This window comes from Anastrepha ludens, chromosome 2, assembly GCF_028408465.1.
Source record: "Anastrepha ludens isolate Willacy chromosome 2, idAnaLude1.1, whole genome shotgun sequence".
NCBI lineage: Eukaryota > Metazoa > Arthropoda > Insecta > Diptera > Tephritidae > Anastrepha > Anastrepha ludens.
The window spans coordinates 92,027,706-92,049,591 of NC_071498.1; the positions used below are offsets into that span (position 1 = coordinate 92,027,706).

The 21,886-nt window shown below is 34.6% G+C and overlaps 1 protein-coding gene across 3 annotated transcripts in view; it reads right to left on the minus strand.

The window, feature by feature from the left end:
- Window positions 1-15,316, minus strand: part of LOC128854757 (guanylate cyclase soluble subunit beta-1) — an 88,258-nt gene extending 72,942 nt beyond the window's left edge. For 2 of the 3 annotated variants that reach the window (XM_054089126.1, XM_054089128.1), the window contains exons 1-5: window positions 15,222-15,316; window positions 14,901-15,019; window positions 9,922-10,071; window positions 7,773-8,019; window positions 3,951-4,331 (exon numbers count right to left, since the gene is read on the minus strand). In XM_054089126.1, coding sequence (XP_053945101.1) covers window positions 3,951-4,331; window positions 7,773-8,019; window positions 9,922-10,071; window positions 14,901-15,019; window positions 15,222-15,312 — 988 coding nt within the window. In that variant the 5' untranslated portion in view covers window positions 15,313-15,316. The remainder of the gene's footprint in view (window positions 1-3,950; window positions 4,332-7,772; window positions 8,020-9,921; window positions 10,072-14,900; window positions 15,020-15,221) is intronic. The other variant, XM_054089127.1, reaches the window with a different exon arrangement.
- Between the last annotated feature and the right edge of the window lie 6,570 nt (window positions 15,317-21,886).

Consider the following 21,886-nt stretch of genomic DNA (forward strand, 5'->3'; position numbering starts at 1 on the left):
TTAAATCATATGAATTCTTAAAACTCTCAGTAACATAGTAAAAGTTAATTTTTCGCTCGAAATTTTGTGCTCAACTTTCTGAATGGATCAGTTGACTATTTTACTTATTTAAAATAAAGCTAAAAGTAACAAACCTTATTTTGTTAATATAATCCATTAAACCAACTCTCTCAGCAGATTACAAGATTTTTAGATTAAGCTTCGAATACAGTTACAAATAAAGCTACTTCTTACTTCTCGACATTTAAGGCCTAACCGAACCGAACCGAACTTCGGCCAAATCAGCCAAAACAACAAGCAACAATTGTTTTTAACTCTAGTTTTTTTATTAACAAAAAAGCAAAAATGCCATAAGTCTCAATTTTTCAAAAAGCTTCACAAGTCTAAATTTTTGCTTAAGTTTGCAAAAGTAACAAAAAACAATTCATTTTTGCATGTGAATATGAATTGGTTATTTAATATTCATAGTTCAATAATTTTATATCGTAATGTAAAAATACGAGTATTAACTTCTCATCATTTTCACCATGCAAGTGGCATCGTGTATCGGTATAGAGTTGACCTGCATCACTGAACTATTGCTCACTAGCCCCACTCGATAGAAGAGCTAATGCTATTTTGAAGCAATTAAAAAAAAAATGTGTGTTTGATACCATTATTAAAAAAAAAAAGTTGCAAAAACCAAAAGTTTATAAATTTTTTGAAGAAAAAAAAAATATTTTTGGCCAAAGCTCGTCTTTTTTTGGTCGAAGTCGTACCGAAATTGAACTGAAATTGTTTGGCCGAATATGGTCGAAGCCAAAGTTCGGTCATTCTCTGATAATAAATATTTAAAAAACCAAATAATTTTAGTTAAAATGTAATATAAACTTCTTATCTTTGCTTTATAACAACAACCGACAAAATCAAACGATTTCTTGTACCCGTGCTCCCTCTTCGACCGCTTCTGATTATTTTGAAATAAACTAATAAAAGTCCGCACGTACGGATAATCCATTACCGGAAACTGCTGGACTGATATGGTAGCTAGACAGAGGACACGTGAAGTGGTTTTCCCGCGTAATAAGAGGATTGAGATTCTGGTGACTTACTTTGGTATCCTCCTGGAAAGGTGGGCTTTCAGTGAACTTAAAGAGTTCTAGGAAAGTGTACCAACTTGTGAGGTCGAAAGATCTTTCTAAACAAGCGTGAATCGGAGGCGCTCGAAAGATTTTCGAAGACTAATAAAGGCGTATTTCTCGAACATTTTGGGACATTGTTTATTAGGTATATGCGGTGAAATTTGACACTATTTCGAGTAATTTTCGCGGTAGATATTTGGAGATGTGGTGGAATCATCGCCGCATCTTTTCGTCCTCTGTCTTGATTTCGCTCTCACTTATTTGCTCGGTAAATAGCAGGCTTAGATATCATCCACCTGCTGAATTTCGTCAATAGACCGAGTGGTTCACAGATTCGTAAAAATTCAACGTTCGGTCTTTCAACGCCTTACCTATGATTCTTTTCTTGTCTCCCCTTCCCCTTACTAAACCTAACTTAAAATGACAAAACCGACATGTATGTAGTATAAAGCCCAGTTTTCGTAAAGCTGGAGTGTTAGTTTTTCTCCAACATGTCAGACTATTTTAAAAGGACTTTAAAGTTTAATATAAGTCCAGAATTAGAAAAATTATTATAAATCTCTACAAGTTTATGATGAGCACATTTGGGCATCAAATGAAAGCAGAAAGTAAAGGAAACTTAAACACTTCATTTACAATTATTATTTTTTCAAACATGTGAGAAATGTTCTTTGAAATTTTTATATATCAATATTTGTGAAAATTGTTCAATAAGTATAAAAAACAAAAAAATACGAAAAAAGGAAAACTTGCATCTGCGTTTACGTACATATATAAATTTTTTCTTGAGCGTTAAAGAAAAATGTGTTTAAACCTCATCTGCGCGCATATACATATTTTCTTAGTAAGTGGAGCCTTATAGTGCATAGTGCTTTTAACCGTGAAGTAATAAAGATACAAAGAGAATATTGGTAGGCTTTAGTTGAAACAAAAACCATTCCCATTGAATTTTTTTAATTAGTCCAAAGAAAAGTTTCAAAGACATTGAAGGACAATATTTTTCTAAGGACACTTTCTACTTGTTCCAAAAAGCATAAAATTAAGACTAAAATTTTCAAAAAAATATATTTATATTTAATTTCCATATTATCCTCTTATTTGATATAAAAAAATGATTGATATTATAGACTTAGTTATAATACGAGTAGATTTTTGACACCTGTGTCCTAGGTGACATTTTGAGTTTTTTTGAAATCAATTTTTAAATGCTGGTGAAATACTAGAAATGCAGACTTTATAATTGCGATATACATATTAATTTTCTCATGGAATACAAATACCATCGGATGGTTTATACATAACACAAAGCCTTAAAAATTTTACAATCCAATAATTTCAATGCAAATATTTCAATTTTCATTAAATAAAAAATAAGAGAACTCATTAATATATTAATTAGTTTTTGACTTTCAGATCACTTTGCACAAAGCAGTCAAAAAGGGAAATGCTTGCCTTCAAAATAAAAATAAAAAGTACGAAAATATGAAAGAAAAAAATGCAGAAATGACCTCCTACTCCTCCTCGGTGCAGTGTAAAAAAATCATTTATTGGCAGTATTTGCTTTCGATTTATTCACTTCACGCTGGGGGTTGCAGCTAGCATATCAATACCATTTGCCCCGACCATCGTAAGAGAAACTCCCCCTATAACCCTCTTTGAACCTCCGTGGATGAAATAATTTTCGTATACAGCAGAGAAATCAAGCTATTTGACAAACGCTGGATTGCATATCCCTTGAAAAATTACGCATGCTTCACTGAACTTGTGCTTCTCATAAAACATCGTTTTGGCCTACCAGGGACATCCGCGCCAGTCGAATAAGTATTTTCGGCAATTCAAAGTATCTGGTCAAGCGGTATTTCTCACTCAGCAATGTTGTACGAAATGTCAATTGTTCGGCCATGCTTCAGCGAAATACCACTTCATACCAGCCAAAAAAAAACTCTGGTCCAATATGTTTCTAAAATAACCAGTTGCGGACCAGTTAAATAAAATAAAACATTTCACTTCATTCCAGCCGCTTACAAAGCTTCCTGAAGTCTATCTTGCTCATTAAACATAATTATGGACAAAGCTGATTCAAACTCTACGCGTATTTAAAAGAAAAACTCAATTTATTGAAGAAATTTTTATCGACTACTTTTAACACAGAAAGCTCGATTCAGTTTTCATCAAGTTTTAAGTTTCATTTTAAAGTTTTATAATAATAATGTTTTAAACAGAAATGTTTGTTCATTTTGAAAAATTTGTTACGAGATTAACTTTGTTTCAATAATTACTTTTATGCATACGATTAAAAAAGAATGCCCCCTTTTTACCAAAAATGAAGAAAATTAAAAAAAGTGTTTTTACATTTACTTAGGGAGGTTTCTCGAATTTTCGATTCTTAGAGTTATGCCTTTCTTCCAACAAACGAGAGATGTACAATAATATTTAACTGACATAACTTTATAATTTTTACACACTATCATTTGTATTTTAGTATACACACCAACTGATAGGCAATCAATGGAACACATTACATCATTACAACACAAGTACGATTTTACCCAATAAAGCCCGTAAACGTTAAAACTGGCATCGTAGTTTTATTACATTTATGAGTTTTCTATAAAAATTCGTACATCCACAAATGTTAATATTATTTTTCGATTAACATACTCATAATAATAATATCGAAAATTCAACTAAAAAAAAAAAAAAAAAAAATATTTTCCATTAAAAATCCGCACAGCAAACGATTATTAATAGTTAAACGTTGGACTTTAATTATTTTTCACATCAATTTACATACACACATAGGTATGTGTTAGCCAATTAGGTGCTCACCTTCACTCACAAAATACCATTCATCCGGCAGTTCTATCTCTTTGCTACTACTTGTACATTCTGAATCTTCCTCACCTTCACACAAAAAATCGACTTCATCCGGCGGCTCTTTTACCTCCTCCTTACACGGCTTACAGGCTGACGATGTAGTGGCTGTTGTTGTTGTTGTTGCGTTATTACTGCTACTGCTGCTGGTGCCAATTTCACGTATCAGAAATTGAACATGATCATAACGTTCGATGTCGTCACTTTTGTTTTTGAGCAAACGTAAACATTTCTGCTCCTGCTTGTCTGGGTCACAATCGAAGCTGTCTGTCTGCTTGCCACTGCTGCTCATCGATGAACCAGAATGAGATTTGGTGCGGCTAAAAGGACATCGAGCTGTGTAGAGAAGGAATTGGGAGTGTCAAGAGGATTAAATTTAATGTATAGAATAAATAAGTGAGTTTGGTTGCTGAAGATTAAATACATGTAGGAAGTGCTGTAGAAATTAATTGCTAACGATGTACTTGATTTTGTTCGAAATAAATAGGAACGTGATATTCGTGCAAATCCTCTTTCCAGATTTACATATTTCACTGTGAAATTGGGTGTGTACAGATTAAATAATTTGTTGGAGTGATTCAATCAAGTCAGATAGAAATAGGATTATATGTACATGTGTGTATGTATGCGCGTGTGCGTGTGTGCGCGCTATGCAGGGAAAAGTACCAACTGCGAACTACTAGGACGTTCAAAAGTGACGCCTAGATGTCAGTAGAGACTAGTTCCCGACGGTACCTTTTTTACGTCATCTTTGACACTTGCCAAATAAACAGATGTACAATTTTATACGATAGAACGACGCATTAAAGTTATTGAAACCTATTACGAAAATGGTCGATCTTTAAGGATAACATATCGCAAAATTCGGTTTTTTGATAATGGAAATAAACGTCCGAATTAGTTGGCAATTCAAAGGTTGGTGAACATTTTCAGGGAACAGGTTCTGTTGAAGATAGAAAAAGAATTGACAGACCAAAAACTGAACGTTCTGTTGAGAATATTGCTGGTGTAGCGCAAAGTGTTGCTGAACAAGCTGCAAGGTCGATATCTCGACATTCGCAAAATTAGGTTTATGGGGACATTTAAAGGATTTAATTTTTCATGTATATTTATAGAGAGCCGTATTTTGGATAAAAATAATGAAACCTGGAAGAACCTAAATTTGCACATGTTCTATTTGAAAACAACATATAGGCCCTTTTAAATACCCTATCGAATACTAAGAGTTAATTTTTCAGTCCAAAAAGTTACTCTTTTTTTTCCTTCTACGCTAGTAAGTGACATTTTCAATACGCTGGTGCCCTACAAAATGCCCTTCATTAGCAAAATACCAGCTGATACTAGCAAAAAAAAAATAAAATTAGTTCAATATGTTTTTAAAGTAACCCATTTTGGTCGAGTTAAAATATAAGAAAAAACATCCATTTCAATTCCCGCTCCAATTTCGATTCCTACTCCTATTTCACTCTAAAGATTTACAGAGTACATGTTTCTTAAAGGTTTCTTTTTAACTTTTTTCAGGTACTGGTTAAAAAAAATTGGCTCGAATTTACACTTTAAGTAAATTAAAAAAAAAAAAAAAATTATAGTAAAACAAATTCGTACAAAAACTAACGAAGAAGTAACATTTAAGGTATTCCCTTTCAGAACACAAATAAAATTATTGCTAGTTGAATTTCAGATTTAAATTCTATTTCTCCGGCAATTATGTTTCTGCGAATAGTTAGAGAAAAAAATGTCTTCGGGTGTTTATGGAAAACTTTAGTTGTGGCAAATATAGTGAATATTGCATATATAGTTATATAAGTGTGTGGAAACAATTCGTGCATAGGTTAGGTTAAGTTGAAGCGGTTGTGCACTGTGGGACACATTCAGGCTCATAGCCCATTGTGATGCCGCATAGGGAACTTATCCTCTCTTATCTGCCCTAAAGCAAGTATGAACTTTTTAAAGAATTTCAGAACATCCTTGATTTCCATAGTACTTAGATCTTCCAACTCATTAAAAAATTATCTATCTAAAGTGGGGTATCTACGTCTGGATAGAGCAACACCATAGTGGAGAATTGACCTAACTACCGCCAATGTACAATACATACAATTCTGCTTTCCAACACTAATTTTACCGCAATTAGCCATCTGCGGGAATACAAAGTCCACAATTTTGCTTCCTCTACAGTACTAGGCCCTTTTCGTTACTCTATGGGTTTTCCCTTGAGGATATTTAAAAACAGGTATGCAATTATCTTTCCTCTCATGCCTCCTGCTAAAAAGTATCAGATCCGCTTATTTCTAGTCCTCGACTATTACACAAAGATTATCACTATTGAATATTTGTTTTCAGATCACACAATGTTGGAAGGTGTTTTCCCGAGATTGCTCGTGCAATATGACCGGCATGTGCAATTATCTTTCTTTCAATTTTTTCAGGTTCCTGAAGGAGATTATTGACTGTGGAAAGATACCCAGAGATTTGCCTCTAACCAGACATTTCTTATTAGTTGATTCATCTAAATCTACGCTTATGGTCTGCCCGATTAGCTTTCGTTCTACAAACGAGACTAGCACACACTGTTTACTCCCCAACTTGTACGTGAATGGTGTGAAATAAATATTCCTTTTGACTTTTTAAAGCTTAAACTGAGTTAGAGTAACAATACGCTTGTCTAACCTGAATGACTTGTGATGCAATACTACATGTAAAGTGAGTAGATTTTAAGCAAATATTCATTAATAAAGGGTGATTTTTTAGCTATTATCTTTTTTAACAGTTGGTTTAAACAGCTGACGCACGTTTCGTGTTTTGTTTCACTGTCAAACATCTTCAGTTTCGTCTATAATTTAGCCATGAATCGTCTTACAAACGAACAACGCTTGCAAATCATTGAATTTTATTATACAAATGAATGTTCTGTTAAGAAAGTTTAACAAAATGCAAGAGCTTAACTTGCATGACATGTGGTTTCAGCAAGACGGTGCCACATGCCACACAGCACGCGTAACAATGGACTTGGTGCGAGGCCAGTTCGGTGAACATTTTATTTCACGTTCGGGACCTGTCAATGGGCCACCCAGATCGTGCGATATAACGTCTTTAGATTATTTTTTGTGGGGCTATGTTGAAGCTCATGTCTATTCAGACAAGCCTGCTTCAATTAACGCATTGGAAGACAACATTAAGTGAGATACCGGGTGAAACATTGGAAAGAGTATGCCAAAATTGGACTAAGCGGATGTTCCATTTGAAGCACAGTCGCGGTCAACATTTGCATGAAATAATCTTCAAACATTAAATTATATGGACTGTTCTATCGATTTTAATAAAAATTTCAAGCATTTTTCTGAATTTTACGTTTGTGTTTTTGAAAAACTTTCCTATAGCTCTTAAAAACCACCCAATATTTGCCTTAATTGATAAAATTGGATGCAGTGTATTTCAACTCTCCAATCATCACGATGCATTATTTCGTCCATTGACGAGTATTACATTTTTTTACCTAAAAAAAATCAATCAACCAATTGGCTGACAAATCACGCTGGTATTATTTTAGTCAATAACGAACTCGTATGATTTCCTCCACTAAACACCAGTATCTGCGCGAGGATGTTTCCAAACTAGTTTGGCTTTTCCCCGCAGGATAGTAAAAATTTACTTTCCTCTTTCTTGTCTGCAAATAATCACCTGCAGTTGCCAGTCCCAATGCGATTGTATTATTCTCACAGTTTTAGTGTTATTTTTTGTTTTAGTATTTAACTTCTTCCTTTGTTTTTTGCTTACCTTGTCTTTTATTGCTAACATCTGCGGCTGATAACACTACCACGTCGTCCTCATCATCTACATCGGATTCGTTGTTATTGTGATTGTTATTCTCTTCTGGCAGATTTCCAGTTGTTATTGTGCTACTTGATTGTTGTTGTTGCTGTTGTGTAAACACATCCGTGCGGTCTTCTTCATCGATGGGATCACCTTTTCGTTTAACGATCTCAATTTCCACCTCAACACCATGCAATTTAGATGCCACAGCCTAAAACGATTTGAAGAAATTTTATTGTACACAATTATACATAAATAAATATGGACTTTACTCTATATATACACGCACATACATACATATGTCTTATAAAAAAAAATTCACTGTGAACAACGTACAAGTGTTGAGATTTATTATGGGCATTCGCATTGATTTTCGTTATAAATAAATGCAAATTGAGTTATCTTTGTCATATTACCATGCATGAATGTGGCATACAAATGTAGCTTCAACGTAGCTCATATATATGTAACGTTTTGTGGTTCCGTAAATGTATGTTTGTACACATTTTGCACCTGGAAACCTACAGAGAGTATCAATGAATCAGTAACAATCAACGATGGCGACGAGTCTATTTGTAATTGGGAGAAAAATTTATATCCTGGCTATCCTATGATCAATGGTGAATGCGCCCCAAGTAACCTCGTCTATTTAGCGGGTCTTCCTGTACCACCGTGCGACAATCCAAATCACACATGAGATAACCGATATACGCGAAACTAGAGCTCAAATATGATAGATTTGCGTTTTGGGTTTTCTCATATAATGTCTGACTATAAAATTCAACAAGGAAAGATGTTTAAAAAATATCTTACAAAGTTAAAATGATACAAGATACGGAAATATGGATATCAACTGAATAAGAATAGTGCATACAATACGAAGAGTGCCCTTTTAAGTTATTATCCTTGAATATTCTTGAATATTTTGATTCAAATCACTTAACAAAAATATTTTATGTGAATTATTATGCGCACAACATAGATTATGCATTTACATAAAAAAAATGAAAAGTATACATGCTTCATCTTTAGGACTTTCTCAAGTACTTTTTCCACTCATATTCCCCTAAAAACTGAGTGAGCGGAGTGCAGCATTTGGAGGAAGGCCATTGTAAGCATATTTATGGATGGCTCGAAGTTGGACGGAAGAGTTGGTGGGGGAGTATTTTGCGAGGAGCCCCCCATCAAGTTCAAATTTAGGCTTTCGGACCACTGTAGTGTTTTCCAAGCGGAGGTAGCCGCTAGTAAAGAAGCAGGACTGGTTGCTCACTTCGGTAGTTATTGTAAAGGATGTAAATATTTACTCGGACAGCCAAGCGGCAATAAGGGGCTTGGGCTTGTTGTGTGTGCTTTCGAAATTAGTCGGGGAACGCCTGGCTTCGCTCTCGATTGCATCCAAATACTTCGATGTTTCTGGTCACAGCAGCATAGATAGAAACTGCTGGGCTGATGAGCTGGCTAGACAGGGAGATTTGGAGATGGTTTCATCGCAAAATGAGAAGATTGGGTTTCTTTTGTGGTCAAACTCAGTGAGCACTGGCCTAGTGCACACACGTGGAAAGTCGCGAGATCCTTCTGTCCACGGGTAGACCGGGAGCGCTCGAGGGAACTTGTAAGGCTAACAAAGCTGCAGTTCTCGAATTTGGTGGGTATCCTTACCGGACATTGTCCGTTAGGGGTTTATGCGAAGAGATTTGGAATTACTTCAAGTTCTTTCTGCAGAAGCTGTCTGGAGGACGAGATCTCAGTTCGAGAGCAGCCGCCCTGTTCTCGTCGGTCAAAGGTCTAGACATCTGGGATCTCACTTTTTCGCTACACCTGTGGATATTGTGGTTCAAATATCACACATCTGGTGAAGTTCATCAATAGCTTGAATCGGAAGAAGTTTTGAGCTTCTCATGAAGTTATTGTTCACTTACTAACTGCATTAACTCCTCTTTTGAAAATAGGTTTCTTGTCTAACTAAGTTTTTGAAATCAAACATTTTAGGTCGTAAATCGAGAATGTGCCGTAATTGAAAAAGGTCTGTATGATGAAATGCCATATAAAGAGTCTCTGTATAGCGAGGTATAGGTGTACTTAAAGATTAGTTTGTATTTGAATAAACACTCACCTTAACAATACCAATGACAATGTGCTCCAGACCCGGACGTTCTGAGTAGTAGTGCAGCAGCAATGATCCATCCTTTTCAGTACAACGAAATGAGGGCGCTCTCATACCGGGATACAGTGTACCCAAATGGTCATGTAGCGCATCCAAGTTCTGCAGGCGAAAAAAAAAGAAATTAATAAGAAGTGGAAACAATTGTATTTAGTTGTAAAAGTTGTGAAATAATGTAAGATAAAGAAGAAAAAGGTGGGAATGAATGAACAAAAGAATAAAACGTAATAATAAAATGACACTTGCGGTGAAATTGCAATGAAATTCAATTTCATTTTTCATTACCAACCAGTGAACCACTGAACGACTGGACATTGCATGAAAGACACACACAAAAAAAAAAAAACGATATGAGAAGCTGCACGCCGGCTGAAATGTTCAGATAGTGAAAAAAAAAAACGAATTGGCGAATTGACGAATTGTTGGGAATATTGGAAACGATGCAACACCGTTGGCTGTGCATTCTCATATGAGATAAAGCGACCGATAAAAATACTTCAGTTGAAAAGGAATAAGCGGAATACCCGCAGGTAAATGCGTTGTGCCACACATGCAGGTGTTGTTGCAACACTTTTGGAAAAGTGAGCACGGGAAATTCAATTCCAGCCGAATACGAATACATGGAGGGGTGAACTAAATATAGCTACCCACAAGAATCCGTTCAATGATGTAGAAAACTAAAAAAAATACTCAAAAGGCAGAAGAAATGCATTCTTGGCGTTAGTGATAAGTTTGGCGCTTTACAGCGAACACTTGTATCGGGTGTTTTTTTAGTTGCATCAGAGCTATCGATGTTGATAAGTATGGTTTGACAGCTGGGAATGGCAAAATGTGTTGAGATTTCTGTTTAGTAAGGTTTGGGAAATCATCACGAATCGTTTAACACCAGAACAACGCTTGCAAATTGTGGAAATTTACTTTAAAATAAATTAATTAATCTGTTCGCGAAGTTCATAGATCAAATAGTGTAAGAAGGCACCCAAATGTCGATTTGTCGTCGTTCTCAACTTGTTGGGCTTTGTCCTTCGACTACGTGAAAAGTTTTTCTTAAGGAGCTTGGCTTACGCGTGTAAGAATTCAAGCCTAATGAAGATTGTTTGCGTTGTATTTTTGCTGATTGGGCTCATTTAGATTTATAATATAGATTTACTGCAAAAAGTAGGTGCGAATTCGACTGATCGAATGTAACTCGCAGGCGCGTCGAGCATATGCCGGATATCATATTCAAAAATAAATGCCATGAAATGATGTATCAAATTATAATAAACAATTTTTTTTTCATATTAACACTTTAAGTTCTCACGCTTTTAAAAAAACACCTGGTACATACTTGTACTCCGTATGCAATCGCTAGTACATACACATGTACATATATGTAGAAATGTATGGAAAAGTGCAGCCAACTTGCTCTCCCGCTGTAGAAATGTGCACTTTGATATATGCTTGGTTGCATAGTAAATCCCCTGCAGGGAAAAGCCAAAGCAGTAGGGAAACAGACACTGGCATTTAATAGAAAAATTCTTACTAGTTTGTCATTGACTAGAATAATACCAGTAGCCAAATGATCAAATTGTCTGCAAACTAGTTGATTTTTTTTTTGTCTTTGAGATAATGCAATTTAATACTCATCTATGGACGCATCAATACAATGCGAATATTAGAGACAACATAGACTAAGCCCACGGAAAAAAAGGTTCAAGGAACATACAAATTCCATGCGGTTTGTTTTGGGCAATCAGCTTTTATAAGAATAATATAAAAATAAATGTAAATATGTAGGTATTTAATTAATCTATTTTGTTTCAGAGTATATAATAAGCTTTGTCAGTGCCAATGAATTAAAAATGAAAAGTAAAAGAAAATTATTTTCCCAAAAAAGGACCAAAGCAGAAAATTCTTCGCAGCAGCCGGGCACATGATAATTTTTTTATGATCCTTAAGTGAATACCTTGAAGTTTGTTTCTTTATTCCTTATTTTTGAAAATTGCATATTAAGTTTTTTAGAATTTACTTATTGTATAAGTTTGAATAAAATTTTGAATGTTTAACAAATTGCTGTTCTTGAAAGAAGTTTGATTTAATTTTAAGAAAAAACGTACCCGTGAAATAGGAATGGGAATTGATATTTAATCGAATGGATAATTTTCTTATATTTTAAAAGGTCTGAAACTGATTATTTTAGAAACATATTGAACTAGAATTTTTTTTAGCTAGCATTTTTTAACTGAAAGATTTTAGTAAGGGCAACTTGGTATTAGTGAGACTTTAATCTCATTTCACTGACTTTTTCCAAAAACCAGTATTATTACATTTTTTTGATTTTTCTAAAGTTTAATGCTTCCAGAGGAAAACTTACGGATATATTGAACTTTAACTGAAAGAATTTAGTAAGGGCAACCCCGAACTAGTGAGACTTTAGACTGATTTCATCTTACGTTTTTGGAATGTTCTAAAGTTTGACGCTTCCTTAGTTTTGCAGCAAACTGGTATTTTGCTTATGCATGACCGCAAAATTGACAATTCCTAAGACATGTCTGCTAAGCAATCACGGCCTGCTAAGTTGGAAAAAAGATAGAGCATGAAGTGGTTGAACTGAAAAGTGAACAGTATCTTAGTTCGTATGTGGTATATTTCTTGCAAGGTTCTTATTCCGCTTCAGTTACACATGTTTTTATACACCTATTCACGTTGTAGGATAGTTGGGTTATATTCGTATATTAGAAGGAAGCGATGGTAGGAAATTACAATTCTATTCAGCTTGCAAGCTGGTAATGGAGCAATTTTATTCTCATATTATATTTAGTAAATTTGTAATTTGAGAAATATTTAAGTAACTTTGAGCAGTAAAACTTGAATGTGACATCGAGTTTGTGAAGTAAGGCACGAGTGGGTGTCGGAAATAAGGAAAATAATATAGAGTGGGACAAATATTTATGTGATAACCAAAAATAAGAGCAAAATTAGAAAATACGATACAAAATTTTAGCTACTGTTGAATTGCTAGTAAAAAATAAATAAATAATTGGCGCGTACACTTCTGTTAGGTGTTTGGCCGAGCTCCTCCTCCTATTTGTGGTGTGCGTCTTGATGTTGTTCCACAAATGGAGGGACCTACAGTTTCAAGCCGATTCCGAACGGCAGATATTTTTATGAGGAGCTTTTTCATGGCAGAAATACACTCGGAGGTTTGCCATTGCCTGCCGAGGGGCGGCCGCTATTAGAAAAATGTTTTTATTAATTTTGCTTTCACCAAGATTCGAACCAACGACCTCTCTGTGAATTCCGAATGGTAATCACGCACCAACCCATTCGGCTACGGCGGCCGAATTTTGAATTGCTAGTGGATATCTTGAAAAAAATGTTTTATTGAAAAAGTGTATTTGCAGGGTTGAGCGGCAAGGAGTTTAGAAGTTTTCTAAATCAATCGAAAAATCACACTTTAAGAAATTTTGAGTATGGCTTTAGTCCGAGAGTTGCTACTTAAATTTGCATATAGATGATAACAAAACAAAATTGTTAATCGAAATTGACCTAACTGTTTTCCAATTTGCTTAACCTTTTCCTCGAGAAATTGCCAGATTATGCGATATACAAAGTGAACGCGAACGAAATTTTCTTTCAGTGCTGAGATGATCGCTGGGTTTGTTTCAGGGATTTTAATTCTACCTTTACAGAAAAAAGTTCATATTAGTGAGGTCGGGATATTTTACCGAAACGGTTTATCGGTTGTTTTGGAGAAGAAATCTCGCAGTATCGCCTTAGTCATCTTGCTGAAATCATGATGTACTTAGGTAAGGATCTCTCATTATGGGCAGAAAATCTTTCAGCATGCGCTGATAAAAGACACTTTGTGGAGAAATTGCCTACTCTCGACGACTTCCAAAAAAATATGGTCTTATTATTGCTCTATTTGGCAATGCACACCAAACCGTCACTTTATGATAGCGAAGAGCCTATTGATGTTTTGATATTGAGTTCTGTTTTTTAGGTAACAAAAGCGGCATCTTTGCTTATTTATACTTTCATTCAAATGAAAATGAGTTTCGTCACTCCAAAGATAATGTTTTGACTTGGAATTTGAAGCAGTGAAGTCTAAGATCATTTGTCAGTATTTTCGGCACAATAGTTTTGGGAAGCTTTGTAGCCTGGTAGCCTTATAGCGATGAGTTCAATATTTTCATTTGCTCTCGATGTCCGACTGGGTCCCGGCCGTTGGGACATCACGTAAACCTCGAATATTGTATTGTGAACAGAATCTCTGACTATCAGTGGCACACGAGTCCTTGGAATGTGTTTCGATTGCGAACGCACATTGTTCACTCGTCCACTGCGACATCGTGACTAAATAACCCGCACGAATAATGAAGCTAGCGTTTCGTTGGGGAGGATGCTTGTCTTTCATATATTGGAAGTACTCACTATTTCGATAAATTAGTACGTACGCCTGTTAAGGATTGTGTGCATGTAAGCTAAAAAAATTAAATAATAAGCAGAAGGCTTGACTTACTTAAGCAATGCCGTTCTGTACTTATATTTAGTTATATTTCGTTGAACTATAAATACAAAAATGGTTTTCAATATCTTTATATAGTTCTTAGGTGGCGGAAATATCAAAAAAAAAAAACACTTTATGATATTTGCGGTACACATGTTCCTGTAAATATAGTTCAATTATGATGTATTATTATTTTTGAAACCTCGTAAGCCCTAACTTCACTTTGTGGTGTTCTATCTATTTAAGTATCTGGCCAGCTTCATACTCAACCATGAAATCAACTATGGCAACAAATGCTGTAGCATAGAGCGAAAGAGAAAGAATAAGTTATCAGAAAATTAAATTAATGACCTGTCACAACTCACTCGTGACAAAAACCAACCAAGGAAAAGTAAAATAAACCGATAAAATATTTCACTTTATTATTTTTACTCACCTGCAGAAAATCACGCGGTGTGGCGCCGAGAACTTGCAGGATTTTATCATAACCTGAATCTTGACAAAATTCGAAGAAGGTCTTACCAAAAAGTTCTAATATAACATCCGCTGGTATATCTGTAGGAAGCGGGAGAAGTAGAGAGGTAAAACAGAGCAGATATAAGTCACAAAAATGTAATAAATTGCGACAAAGTCTACAGATAGCAGCTTACTCACGAAAGCTAGTGCGCTAAAAATGTGTTTGTATGCTTATGCATACATACATATCTACATCAATGCAGTTGCTGATGTCTGTCTGTGTAAACATGTTTGTACTCACTTAGTATTTCCACTGCAGCGCCGATGAGGTTGTATGTGATTTCATCATCATATGTTTGTCGCACCAAAAACTGACCTTCCGTGCTGACCATCGCTCTTTCTCTGCGGTAGACAAAAAGAAGAAAAAAAAAACAAATATGTAGGTAAGTACGTAAGCGGTAAAAAGGGTTCTTAAAAGCAAAAGCGAGATAAAAATAATTTTTAATTAAATCGTGTTTGTGTATGGGTGGCTCATATGCCGTGCCACCATAGCAACATACATAAGCGTATAATTATATTTGTATACGTAAGTCTATAACTTGTGCAGATTTAATGTAGTTTAACTACTTAGTAAAGAGTTAATTAAACTGTTTTTTTCCATTGCTAAAAGTTTCACCATTCGAAGGGCGAGTGAAAACTTAATTAAGCAATTAACCGATTTGTAGTTGTAGTAATTCAGTGAGTAAAATTTTGAACTTAAAGCTGAGTGAATTGCATTGATTGTGGATAGGGTGTTTTTTATAGTGAATACGCTATAGTAAGTATGAAGTGTTTTTAAGGGGAAAGAAAAAATCGGTTTAAGCTTATAGTAGTGGTTTGAAATTTTCATTGAGACTAAAAGTTTTAATTTCCGAAGTCATCAGTAGATTTTGCTGGCCTAATTCTTCTGGCGGAGGCCAACACTAATGTTCTTCCGCCATTAGCAAGACATGTTTGGTCTTTTTTTTAACAGAATACAAAATATACGACTTCAATCAATTATTTCGATGCTTAGTCAAGAATTTACTCTTGATACATCGAACTCCCTTTTCATCGCTACGAAAACTATACTATTGGAAGAGGAATAATTGATAGACGATGGTGTACCTCTTGTTTTTTATTCAGCTGAAGATTTTTTTTCTGTAGCTGAATATTCTTAAGTCTCAACGCTTAACAAACCGCTGTCTTTTCTGGCCTTGCGCTAAAACCAACATGATGGCTACTTATGCGGATTACTCCTTTCGTGTCGATTGGCAATCGTTGGTTTTATTATTATAATTATACAATATAACGACCGAATATCGAGTTTTAAGATGAACTAAACCAAACCGAACATCGCCCGATTTCAGCCGAAGCTGAACATAAATCAATCCCAAGATTTCAAAAAGCTCAAGTAATAAACAAGGTTCTTTTTTTTTTATCCAGTATATTTATTAATAAAAAAGGAAAAAAGGCACATAAAGAAAAAAATTATATTTATATGTGTATGTGTAGCAATTAGTTAATACTCATATATATACTTATATATTTTAATGCAAAAATTTTAGGCTAGGTTGATCTGGCTGTCTGAAAATTATCCACAGTCTTATTGGTCCTTAGTGGTACCAGATTGAGCTTGACCCTTACGTATCTCTTTGGTAGACATCTCTCAAGGAAACTCTGAAGCTCTAACCCCGAGATACATTCTAGCTTATCTTATTGTGTAGCTCCTAAGGATACATTCGTGCTCTAGCTAATGCAGGGCACGAACATAGATGGTGTCTAGATTTTCCCACCTCCTGCTTATCCATCCTTTCATATCCGCTGCGCTCTTGGCAATCTCATCTATAATTTCGTTTTCTGCAATGCCCTTATGTCCGGGTACTCAATAGATATGCAGCGGTCTGTCTGTGGCAAGTCTCTCTATGGCATCCCTGCTTTTAAGAACGGTTTTACATGAAATTTCATATGAGTTTATTGCCTTTACCGCGGTTTGACGGTCAACGTTTATATTTAAATTGGAGTTTCTCGATGTGTTTGCGATTGCTAATTCTGCAGTATCTCCCACAGCAAAAACTTCTGCTTGAAAGTCTTTCTATAACGAGCTGATCTGCAGCACTGAAGAATTGGCGGGAATACTCCTTCACTCGTTGGAGAAAATGAAATGATTTTTCAAAACAAAAAAAAAAATTGGATTTTAAAATCAGTATTCAAAAAATGTTATATTATAAATTTTATAAATATATACTAAAAGTTTATAAACTTTTTTAACAAAAGAAATTCAAAGAAATTATTGATTTAATTTAAGTTCGTATTGTTTTAGGCCGGAGTCGAATCGAAGCCAAAATGAGATTTCATGGCCGAACTTGGTTCGGTACCTGTTTCCCTAGAGAACTAAGCTCTCAAATAATGATGTGAATTCACGGTGGACTATTACGCACAGGTAAAATAGTGCTTTGATTCATATTAAAAGTTATTAGAATTATGTAGTGTAATTTTATAATATTATTTCTATAATTCAAAATTAATAAGAATAGCTCGTTGCATGTTGATTACAAAATTTGAGGCTTGATAGTGTAAGTTTGATCACAAAACGCCATAGTCGTCTGCACAAAAAAAAAAAGTATGGCTGCAGTGCACGTGTGCTTTAATGAAAGTATTTTTTACAGAGAATCGCTAGATTGCTTAGCAATTGTATAATTACTTATATACAAGGCTCAGTGGGATCGTGAACTCCAGGGAGACGTTAAGAAAATCATTGAATGGACAATGATTTTACCAACAAAAAAAAAAAAGCCAATGTCATCTTATATATCATAACATACATATCAGGTACGCAAATCGCCCACTGCAATACCGCGAAGCACTTCGGAATGACGCTTGAGGCAATACTCTGTTGGAAAGGGCATGTTAAAATAAAACATGCTGAGTTAAACCTTAAAATGCAAAAATTAAACTCGGTTATGGGTTCACCTTTTTCCATTCCAAATGAACGTTTAATTTCGCACCAAATATTTAAGCCTGTGTGGGCTCACAGCATATAGCTCTGAGGCTGGGCTAATAAACACATATTCAAAATTTTGCATTAAAACGAAATAAAGCGTAATAAATTCACATTGGAATGTGAGGAACACTGACTTACATCGTGATTTTAAGATAACGTCGGCATCTGAGGTTGTCAAACGATATGTTGCTGGTAATACCAAAAGGCTCGAAAAACATGCCAACCCTGAGATCAGCGACTTGCGCACCGAGATGAGCAATGACTTAAACGAAAATAACCGCATGATCTTGTTTCAGAAATTTTAACGAGTGGCCAACAGATGTAAATTTCTTCCATCTGTCTTCCAGTATATTTACGTAGACTTGATAGTTAACTAGGTATAATTGAATCAAATGTATTTAAGAATTTATAACAATTCAATAAAAAAAGAAAATTTTATATTTAAACATGTTTTGGGTTTTGAGCTTTGAGGACAACAATGATTGAACTGTACTTGGAAGATATTGTATTATACATTCACTCTTTCAATAAAATGGTGAAATAATTATTTTATTTTTGCAACAATACAGTAAACTTTCTCTCAAAAACAAATTTGTGCTCTATTGATCTGTCGAGTTTAAATAGCACATCCGTGCTCAGCTAGTTTACCATTAGTTAGTTGCCCACTTTTTAATGTTTATGCTCAGGGGCATTGAAATGAAGATTTTGCTTACTAAATTTCGTTTCATACATATTTATCATAGGCAGGGAGAAAATTTTGTGGTAAGATGTAGGGCAGAAGAGGGATCATTCGCCATTCTTGTGTTAATTGCATCCGAAAGTGAGTCAATTATTATACAATACTTTTTTAACATTTGTTGTTCAAGAAATATACATCTCTCAACGCTTGTTATTTTCCTCCTGCACCTATTTCTACATACATTTTTCGCCGAGTATAAAAATATGATTAAAACCCTCATAAAATCAAATTTTATTAAGCTTTCTTAAAATAAAAGCTTTTTCATAACAAAAGTACAAAATTTATCTGGAGCAGTAATTAAGAAGTTAGCAAAGAATACTGATTTCAATTCCACTTTGCTGAAAGGGTTTTAGTTCTACTTCAAAACATCTACTTATACATCTGAATCTACATACAAGGTGGAGCAAAATTTATCACTTTATCGTACGTCAATCATATTTGACACTTGTGAACCAGACATCTGCAGTAGGCAAACTGACAAACAATGGAGCACGTAAAGGAGCAAATAAAGATATCCATTAAAATGTTTTTTTTATTTAGTAAAAAAGTTATTCAAAAGTATGATTCGATTATTAATTTTGCGTCACCTTGTATGTGAATATTGTTGGTATTTCACATATTAAGTTTTTTTTTAGCACTACTATCAGATGGATTATTATGATTTATACTGACATACAAAACTTACACAATAACGTAAGAAATATTTACTCTTAACTGTCCGCGCCGATTTTAACACTAGAACCATTAAGGTGTGATTGTAAAAGAGGTGGTCGACTGATACTCAAATGTAAACTTGAGGATAACGATAAGTGGAGGATGCTCCCTTTTCTACATTATTGATGTATAGTACCTTCATTTAAAACAAACTAACCATTGGTAGGGTATTCGATGCGGTATCAGATGGTGGTAGTAGAGAAAGAGGAAGGCCTCATCTACGTTGGAAAGATCAGGTAGATAAGGACTTGGCTTCACTTGGTGTGTCCAACTGGCGTTCGTCTGCACGAGAAAGAAACGACTGGCGCGCTTTGTTAAACTCGACCAAAATCGCGTAAGCAGTAATCGCGCCAATTGAGAAGAAGAAGAACCATTTGTAGGGAAATACAGATTTCTTTTCGCTTATACTATAATACGACTATATCTGCCGAATCTTTCTTTGTATACACTTAGCGTGAGAAAAAGTAGCACGAAAAAGGTGTAAAGTTTTTTAAATGAATTGGTTTTATTTTTTTATTTTTAACTACCATATACCTCTGGGCCATTGTAAAGAAGCAGGCAGCTGAAAAAAAGCCGAAGAACAAAACTGACCTGGATAACATTATAATGGACACTTGGCACAACGATATTTCGGAGGAATTGTTGCAAACCTTGGTTATATCAATGCCGAGACGTATTAAAGCGGTAATTAAGGCGAAAGGCGGTGCGACCAGGTATTAAAACTTCAAATTATAACATTTATAATGAAATAATTAATTTTGTTTTGAATTAATTAGCTGTAAGATTATATAATAAGGATAAACTAATAATAAAACATTCGTTATTGACTATGCTAAAACAAATAAAGTATGAAAATATTAAAAACACGTATGAAATTTTTTGATTTTATTTCATACTTTTGTATTAAAAACACAATGGAATATAACCACATTCAAACATATTAGATAAAATCTATACTATATTACTTCAAAAAATGGAGTTTTTTAGACTGTCCGGTTTTTTTTTGCACAGGACTGTATGTATTAACCTTATTAAATAAATTGCTTACTTCATTTTAGATCACACCATAAGCTCCAGATTTTATTTGAATTACAAAATTACATATTGACTCCAAAAATCTACACTTACTTATAAAAAATTTAAAATACGTAAAAAATTCTCAACGCACGGATTTGGTACCTTGTTGGGCACTCACGACGTTTCAACGCTTCCCTAAGTGTATTTGGCATAGAGTTTACCAATTTGGTAGTTTCTTCGACAGTAATCTTCTCTCACTTCTTCCACATAATATCTTTAAACACCTTTAAACACTTCTTTGTTTGTAATGTAATATTATGTATATTTATAACCAGAAACGCCCACAAGTTTTCAGTAAATTGTTGTTTTTTAAATATCTAAATAAGCATTCTTATTCATTGTTGAATCAATAAATTGCAATTCACCCGGCCATCAAGAGGTTGCACTGTTGGTAATAAATTTTTGTTATTCCGAGCTGTACCAGAGTTTCTGCACACAATTTTTATTTTGATACCAAAAATGAAAAACTTGCTTTCATCATAAAAGATAACCTTTTCGCTTAATTGTGGAGGCTTATGCGTATGCTCATTTGCGAAAGCAATGTAATTTTGCTTACTTCTCAGTGAAACATCAAAATGAAGAAAACTGTTTTGTAATAGCGGTCGCCCCTCGGTATGGAATGGCAAAGCTCCGAGTGAATTTTTGCCATGAAAAAGCTTCTCCTAAAAAATATCTGCAGTTCGGAATCTGTTTGAAGCTGTAGGCCCCTAAATTTGTGTAACAAAATCAAGATACACATCACAAATAGGAGGAAGAGCTCAGCCCAACACCCAAAAAAGGGTTTACTCGCCAATTATATATATACCTATGTATTCGGAAAAGGTCTTTTACATATACACCTTTTTCGAACAACTCTTCGATGATAGTAGACTTCCTTAAGATATTTCTGGCATTTGAAGTACTAACATATTTTTGAAATTTATTCTTTATTTCATTTTTCACTTCTGAAGCAATTATATTTGCATCTTTCATCACATCCCCTATAATACTGCGCTTTTCCTCCTCAGCATTGTCATAATTTTGAATTATTGTCCGTGCCCATGCCCTGGCTGTTATTCTTCCCACAACGAGGACAATTAATTTGAATTTGTAATGAGCTTTCTGTTAAAAATACATTGACAATTTGTAATTAAAAATTGGTAGAGCGTAGAATTATGACATGTATGAATGGAGTAGAAACAACCGTAGCGTTTCCACATCCAAAAGTCTAATAAAGGGTGATTTTTAAGAGCTATAGGAAAGTTTTTCAAAAAACACAAGTAAAATTCAGAAAAATGCATGAAATTTGTATTTAAATCGATAGTACAGTCCAAATAATTTAATGTTTGAAGATTATTTCGTGCAAATGTTGACCGCGACTACGCTTCAAATGCTCCATCCGCTTAGTCCAACTTTGGCATACTCTTTCCAATGT